At 33.3% G+C, this 8,700-nt stretch overlaps 1 protein-coding gene across 1 annotated transcript; it reads left to right on the forward strand.

Moving 5' to 3' along the window:
• The first annotated feature begins 612 nt into the window (after window positions 1-612).
• LOC112007042 (zinc finger protein CONSTANS-LIKE 6) lies at window positions 613-6,870 on the forward strand. The gene is made up of 3 exons (XM_024039359.2): window positions 613-1,506; window positions 2,545-2,802; window positions 6,260-6,870. The coding sequence occupies exons 1-3, from the start codon at window positions 727-729 to the stop codon at window positions 6,281-6,283; spliced, it is 1,062 nt and encodes a 353-aa protein (XP_023895127.1). The 5' UTR covers window positions 613-726; the 3' UTR covers window positions 6,284-6,870.
• The last annotated feature ends 1,830 nt before the right edge of the window (window positions 6,871-8,700 follow it).

Consider the following 8,700-nt stretch of genomic DNA (forward strand, 5'->3'; position numbering starts at 1 on the left):
CTCATTCCACAAAGTAGCCTAAGATGTCAACGTGATGCATGACTTTTCTTACAAACTTGATCGATCACAAATGATCTTAACTTATTAATAGATTACAATTAAATCCTTTCATATTAAGCATGCTAATGGAAAAATCACACTTCAAAGAATATTTACACCAGCACGAACCAGTACGTACTCTCATTTGGTTTTTGGTTTTTGGTTTTTTTTTTTTTTTTTTTACCTTTTCTTTCTTGGCTACTTTATGGTGGAAATCAAATTCAAAACTATTTCATGTGAAGTGAAAAAAGTAAAAACGTGAATGCTTGTTAAAAGAAAGAAAAAATTTGCAGTTTTTTCCTGGGACCAGTCTAGCAAAGTAAAACTATCACGTGAATAGCAACATAACATTAAATTAAAAGGCAATAGATACACAGTTTTAGTGCAGTGCAGACAGCAGAGAGGTAAAAGTGTAAAACTAAAGTGCAGCCCAATCCAGCCACAACAAAACGAAATCCGGATAACAACACAATCCACTCCGTCGCCCAATCACCTCTCTCCACGTGTCAAATGGGCATTACATCACGATCATCTCTCTCTCTCTCTCTCTCTCTCTTTTTCACAGTGGGTCAAGTCCTTTCTCTCCCCCACAAAAAGTTCCTCTTTCTCACTTTTTTGCTCACCTAAACTTCACTCCCACCCAGAAACTCAATAGAAAATTAAAAACTTTACAAAGAGAGATCGCGTATGACTGGAAAAAAGATGTGCAACAAGAATAGTCCTGATATGAAAACTAGGTCCATGACCAAGAAAGAGAAAGCCAGAGGCAGAGTTAGAGTTAGAGAGCCACTTAAACCAGCTCGCAAATCAAGAACCAAAACCAGAAAGCCCAAGTTCCTCAGTCTCCGCTTAGAACTCTCTTCAGAAAACTCAAACACTACTAGCTCCACCCAAATGATCGAAGACCATAAAACCAATAGCACCCACCAGCAACAACAACAACAACAACAACACCAGCTAAACCTTTTCCCTTTACACCCAGAAAACCTAGTTGAAGACAAAGACATACACGACGATAACGTAGCGTTCCTCTTCAACAGTACAGAGAGCGGTGGTGCAAGCCTCAACTTCCTTGGATCATCTTCAGAGGAAGATTCGCTCTCTCCCCCAACACCATCGCTAACATACCCTTATGGAAGCGAGGAAGCCAATAACAATGGTGACTGTAGCAACTACAGTGCCAGTAGATCCAAGCTGTTAAGAACAGCCATGAGGATCAAAGAGAGAGACCCGAGTAAAGAGAAGTGGGTGTGTTACTCTGAAGTGGTGGAGAAGAAGCAGAAGGTGGAGCCAGAGGAAGTTAGTAGCTGTACAAAGCGGACTATGACGACGACGATGAAGACACAGGGTTTGTTGTCGTTGAAGCTTGATTATCAGGGGATCATGAATGCTTGGTCTGATAAGGGCCCACTTTATATTGAAGGAGAGTCCCCACAGACTGTACCTGTGTTGCATGATGAAGCCAATGTAAGATCTTTCATCTCTCTTACTTTTTCTTATTTTATTTTCAATTATTTTGTCCCATGTATCTGTCTTCTGTATATAAACACATACCTCTCTATGTGTCTTATTGAAGTTTGTACATACCTATAATTGATTAATGGTTTTTTTTTTTGTCTATATCATAGACAGCCTCTCCAACGTATATACAATGCCAAAAAAAAAAAAGGTAGTAAAAGTTTTTAAGGGTAGGAATATAGGATCATAAATTTAGCAATGTTGGACCAATGCCATGTGGTACGTACATAGCATTGTCCATTGAGTATTTTATTGACCATGGGGCAAATCGCAATTAAAGTTTTGAAAGGTATTGCTAACTGGAATCTTCGGCCCATTCACAGTTGCACTTTTCGCTTTTTTGGGGCCCAGTAAACCTAGCCAGCTGTGGCCTATGGCCCAGTCCACCAACATTTTGTTGGTTGGAATTATTGAAAGTTTTAGACATCGTACATATATTATAGAGATTCATATCTCAACCCTTCGATCTACCTCTAGATATTTTGGGTGTCTTTTTTGTTATATCAAATCAATCATGTTACAATTCGGTGAGTGAATGTCATTGGAGCAGTTGATAGAACCAATTTTGTTAAAATATATAAAATTAAATCACACACAACACTCAGTCTACTTAGTATATATATGAGTGACTAAATATAGCTATTTAAGAGATGCTTCCTTCTTTAGGTACAAGAATGGATTGGATTTGGTTTATTGGGGTATATATATATATATATATATAGGTCTCTTATTTCGACGCTAACAATATGTTAATAATGAATTAACAAGTTTTTCTTACTTGGTCTTGGAGTTGCATTGATGTTGGCTTGTAACATGTCACATGCTTGGATGTAGAGGTTGTAAATTAAGGTCCATATATATATAATCCTCTCCATTTTTGAGATAATTCAATAGTTGAAGAAGAGGAAATTTGAATTCTGAATGTCTCTGTTGAAGGTTCTTAACCACAAATGTTGATAATCATATATAATTGTGATCGGCTTGCAGGTGTTGGTGGATGGGTGGGGAAGCGTTGGGAATATATGGAGGGTTCCAGAAATGGGCAGTAATGATGATATTGGTTGTAGAATGAAAGTGAAAGAGGAGGAATTGGAATTGGAATTGAAAGGCAAAGATGATTGGAAGATGAGGCACAGAGAAGCTAGTGTGTTGAGATACAAGGAGAAGAGGCAGAACAGACTCTTCTCAAAACGTATTAGATACGAAGTTCGAAAGCTTAATGCTGAAAAGCGACCCCGCATGAAGGTAACCCTCAGCTTATATAATTGGCATGAGTTTTTGAGATTTCCCTTTCAGCTTTTAACTTTAATGCAATGCTTCAAATGTTTGAAATTGTGAAACGTGCATTTCCTCCATTATTTTCCAAGTCCTTGTTTTTTAGTCTCAAACAAATTAACCCGAGTTAATATTTCAAAACTGTGGCTCCTGTGTCAACAATGACACTGAATGATACCATATTTAAGTCATGAAATGTGACATTTGCCTTTGCGTATAGGAAGGTTATGACTGCTGCATGCAAAATGACATTTTTAGAGTGTCCAATATCTAAGTGGCACGTCAACATTTTAGTTGAGGAAAGCTACATGCTCACCAATCTATGTTAAACTACCCAACTATACTATTCTTTTCAATGTTTTAAATTGTTGAAAATGTTTCTAAAACTCTGCATAAACCAAGGATTAGATGATTTGGGAGTGACGGAGCTATGTTTGGACCAAGGGGGGCAATGGCCCACCCCTGGCCCAGTAGGAAAAAGAAAGGTCATAAAATATTCAAACTTGGGCTTGCACATTATCTTGACTAACTTAAAACCAAGAAATGGAAAAAATGACAACACAAAATCTGCCCAAAGCCTTGAAGATTAAACCAAAAAAAAAAAAAAATTGTTCTATGCCTGAGTTAAAGAGAGACAGAGCATCATTGTTGCTTTAGTGGTGACAACAACAACAATAACAACAAACCATAGAGTCCAATAGTTGAGGAATTTATTACTACAATTTATTTGGTTTTCCATCCTCATCTCTTTCTTTGCAAGTTTGGGGTTTTGAAGGTTCTGTCACACACCCATACATCCATTTTTGTTCAATACTTCCATGCTTTCACAAAAAGTACACTTTCTTTATTTAAATTTTCATTAAAGTTTGATTCTTTTTGTTGGTTTTTGTTTGGGTTCTAAAAGAGTTATGAAATTTATCTAATTTATTTCAAAGCATTATCATAAGATAATTGCAGCTTAAGTGTTTGATGAAGTTCCTCAAAAAAGCTTGGGATAAAAAATAAAAAAAAATAAAAAAACACACACACATTATGAGGGTTTAGGCTATAATGAGTTTTTAAAGTATTGGGATTTAAGTGTATCTTGCCCCACCTTACTCGAAGCTCTGGTTCCGTCCCTAAATTTTGGGACATTATCATTATCCCAGTAAAAGTAGAGATTGCTGAGGATTTAAATTTCCTAATGTAGTTAATTATGTTTTCATCATTGTGCATTCTATAGCATATTGGTTTTTTTTTTTTTTTTTTGGTTTTAACCTCTAGGAAGAGTGAGGAGTGAAGATTTGAATTTAGGTTATCAATAAGAGAGATCTGAACCACAATATATATATATATATATATATGTGTGTGTGTGTGTGTGTGTGTGTTTTTGGGTATACTACAAGAGCCTTAGTTCTTCTATGTTAAATTGAAAGAGCAATGTTACAAACACAATAATTTTCACAATTGTTGATACTAACACTTGGACCCTAAAAGTCTCCCTCTCTCTAGTGGGAAAAGTATTTTATATCAAATGATACTATGTCATTCGTATCAAAATTTAATAAACGAAAAACATGTGTGTAAAAATAATTACCCACTAACACATATCTTTCAATTGTTAGTGGATTAGTTATTTTTTATTGACCTATCTCACACTTTATTAGATTTTGATACCGCTAACATGGTATCATTTGATACCAAATGCCTTCTCCTCTAGTCCAAGTCTCTTTAAGATTTTATACATAATTCAATAAAACAAAGTTTGTGCAATTTCTAAGATTCCCAGAAGGGACAATTTTCTCTCCAAAAATCCTTCTAAAAAAATAAAAAATCTCTCCAAAAAAAATTACAATAAAAAGAAAAATATCGTGTTTATTTTCAAATTCGATTCCCGGCGGCTACCGAAATTAATTTGATTTCAAAGCTACCCCTGTTTATGACTAGTCTAAACAATGAAGTTCTTATTTAACGTGGCCCTTGATTTTTGACAACTACATTTTGTTTTATCGTCTTCATTCGTGACAAGTAGTAACAGTTTGCTCTGGGTATAAAGTATAAACAGCTGAACAACCATCGTGTGTAATTGGATTGATTTATTTACTTTTCTTATTTGATGCAAATGGTAAATATTACTCTGGTGAATACAGATTTAATAAATTATTTCCAGGGGGGCAAGTAATAAATACTAGTAAGGAAGGGACTCGCATATTCCAGACAAGCTTTATAAATTGCATCGCACAGCCTAATTGAATGTTAAAATTAATGACAAGTCACATGAACATAAAATTTTGATTTTCATGTATTATCCTTGTAACTGATGGTGGAGCCAAGATTTTAGTTTAGGAAAATGAGATTAGAAGACAGAAGTAATAAAGTAAAATAAATAAAAAATATTGATCAATATTAATGATAAAATAAATAAGACAATTGTAAGCAACTGTAATTGTAAAATCTACCTCAATACCAGTTCGTATAAAATTCGATCCAAACCCGTTATTAAGCCTAGAATTTTTCATAAACTTAGTTAACTACAAATGAATTTTTCATATCATTAAAATAAATAAACAAAAACAATCAAATTCATAGTTACTAGTTTCTCCAAAAAAAAAATAAAATAAAAAATTCATAGTTACTAACAATCAAAGTATGAGATTCATCTAAGTACATAAAGTTATGCAAATTTCACTACCTTGATTGCTTTTAAAAAATCTATAGTCTTCGACCCTTTATTTTCGTCTATTCTTCTCAACGGTGTGAAAGTAAGAGGACCCAAAAAAAAAAAAAAAAAAAAAAAAACTGAAATAAATTGAGAATTTGATGCCTTTGTTTTTTTAGGTGCTAGACTGATTCTTTAAACTTTAAAGTATAATAGGTCTCTTTTGTCATTTTCCTACGTCGGCAGGAGTTTGTTGACTTTCTATTGGGAAAGTGGGAATGCTCTTTTGTTTTTGTTGCTTCAGGATTAGCTAGTACGGAAATTTTGTGTTATGTGATTTGCATGTGATCTTTAATTTTAATGGTTAATGGGGGTGCAATTTGAAAATTTGTTACAACTGGGGTGGAGATTTTTTTTTTTTTTTGGAGAATAATTGGGGTGGAGATTGGAGAATGCAAGTTTCCATAGTTTTTGGTGCAAAGTGCAAGTACCTAAGGTGATTTTCTACAATTGACTCAAAATAAAATAAAATAAGCTAAAATATAATCAATTCTTAATACCACTCTTTTTTTTCGTTTTCTTTTTTTTTTTTCCTTTTTTTCTTTTTTTTAGGGTTGAAAAGAAACATAAAAGGCAAAAAAAAAAAAAAAAAAAGTTTGAAGATTGTTACTTTAAAATGATGTCAAGAAAATATGGTCTTTTTACTGTTCTTGTATGTTTTAAATCTTGTCTATATTTGCCTGAGTCATTTCTATCATTTTTTTTTCCTTATAATTTGTATCTTTGCAGGGTAGATTTGTGAAGAGAAGTTGAGAAGTGTAGACTTTTGGACATAATATCAGTTGGAGGGCATCGCTATATAGTTCTTATGGTAAATCATGTCACTTGTCCATCATTCTCTAAAAAGCTCTCACTTGTTTAAAATTGTTGAATCAGTTTATGAAAAAAAAAGTTTGTTAAACTGAGTTAGAAATTTTAAATAGGTTGGAATTTTTTAGTGGAATGAAGGACAAGTAATGTGGTCTACTATGAGGACGGTATAATTTCTCCTTCTTTTGAGTGTCTAAATTAGGTTTTGTTGTTTAGTTTTTTTTTTTTTTTTACTTGTTCCATGTGGCTTGTAAGATGTAGCATAGTAACGGCATGAATATAATAAGCAATCCGTAAAACAAGAAATGGAAAAAAAAAAAAAAAAAAAAAATTAAAGAAAAAAGAAAAGAAAGCTGTAGAATTTAGTCACCAATTAAGTTCTAAGCAATGCCTACTTTGAAATATTGGATGAGATCGGATCTTGGTTGCTTAATTTTCCCATAAATGGGCTTCTCTCCCATGTTGCAGTTGCAGGTTTGATCTATTTCCCCCAAAAATCAAAGCCATACTTATTATTTGCGAAAGCAAAATTCATGATTATATTAGTGGAGTTGCCACTTACCACAATATTCGCAAAGGTAATAATAAATTGGAATGGGTCCAATGTTTTATTTTAATAGGACATGACTTTGTTTCAAGCAAATTTGGGAGGAGTTGAGTTGATTTCATAACTTTATCAAAGGCACATAGTAAACACGTTGTGGCTATGAAATCTGTCTTGTGTAGAATCTCATCTTGACATTTAGGTTGGGTTAGGGGTGTAAATGAACTTAGCTAATTATGAACAATTTAAACTTGGTTCTAAAAAGTCTTGTTTACGTTTATTTGTTTAATAAGTCATGTTCAAAACGAGTTTATACTTGATTATTAAATGAGATAAGTTCAAACATAACTATATTTTCATAAATGTTTTAGGTTAAATTTTTAATAAAAATATGTTAAGATGGCGTGTATGCTAACAAATTTAGATAATATGACAAGTTTTTACAAAATAAGAGACCAAATTGACAAAAATGAGTCTTATGTACTAATTTGACAATTGAGGTAAAATTGAACTAAATTAAATTTTAACCTATAATTTTTTGAAGGGTGGAATGGGATTTTAAATAAGTATAGAAATAATTTTTTGAGAAATTATGAACACAATTTTTAGACAAAAGTTTTTCCAATCCATTACATGACAACTCAAAAAAATACATGTACTTTTAGTCATATAATTTATTTAAATAGTCATGTGACTTGTTTAAATAATTTAATAAACTGTATGATCTAATACAAGTTGATGGTCTTATAAACTCCCCACATAATCAGTTAGAGGATATTCCTCAAAACTAGTTTGAGGAAAAATTTAGTAAAAAAGATAATATCTTAAACAAAGTATTCATCCAAGTTGGTTTGGATGAATGTTTTTCAACCTCTTATGTGGTGATTTATAGAATCATACACCCATATTAAATCAAATGAATCATAAAATTGGGAAGATCCATAGATTCCCAATGAAACAGGTTTCATTCCCAAGTCAGAAGTGGAGTTATTGACAATGCTCATCTAGTTGCAGATCTAATTGACCAAGACACCAGGCAATGGGATATAGGGAAACTATCTAATTTGTTTGAGCCAGCAACGGTGAATATGATTCTTAATATCCACCTATCTGATCAGCTATTGCATGACCAAGTCTTTTGTTGTTTGTCCTCCTCTAAGGAGTTCTCCGTGAAATTAGCCTACAGAGCCATTAAAAGCTCAAATACTCAAGCTCACCCTCTATTGCAGCTAAGGATTGGAAGGAGTTATGGAAAATTAAAGCAATGTTAGACTCAAAAACCTTTTATGAAATACAAGTTGGAATATCCTTAACAACAGGTTCCCCATTCCCTCACTAAATTGTTATTTGTGTAATAATGCTTCAAAATCTTTAGAGCATTTGTTCCTTTAATGTGATTGGGTTGCACAAATTTGATTGATTGCCCCATTGCCTACAAACTTGAGTAATTTGCCAAATATATCTATTATAGATTGGGTTAAGATTATTCTCAACCCAAAAACTAATTTGGGGTTGGATGATGATTCTGCCATAGACTTATTTGTGATCAAATACGGTTTCCAAGAACAAAGCTACGGTGGAGGGATCTAAAACTAAAAGCAATCCAATTGAGCTTGCTAGACAGACGAGGTGTGTCTTTGAAGAGCATAAGCAAGCTTGGAGTGAATTACCAAGAAGACCACCCAAAATTGATATTTGACAGCCTCATCCAAACAACTAACTTTGATGCAGCAATCAAGGAAGAGAAAACTTCTATTGCAGTAGTGGGTAGAGATGACTTAAGAAAACTTCCGTTGGTGTGGAATGAACAATTGGA

The sequence above is a fragment of the Quercus suber genome, unplaced genomic scaffold (assembly GCF_002906115.3).
Source record: "Quercus suber isolate HL8 unplaced genomic scaffold, Cork oak 2.0 scaffold_188, whole genome shotgun sequence".
Taxonomy (NCBI): Eukaryota; Viridiplantae; Streptophyta; class Magnoliopsida; order Fagales; family Fagaceae; genus Quercus; species Quercus suber.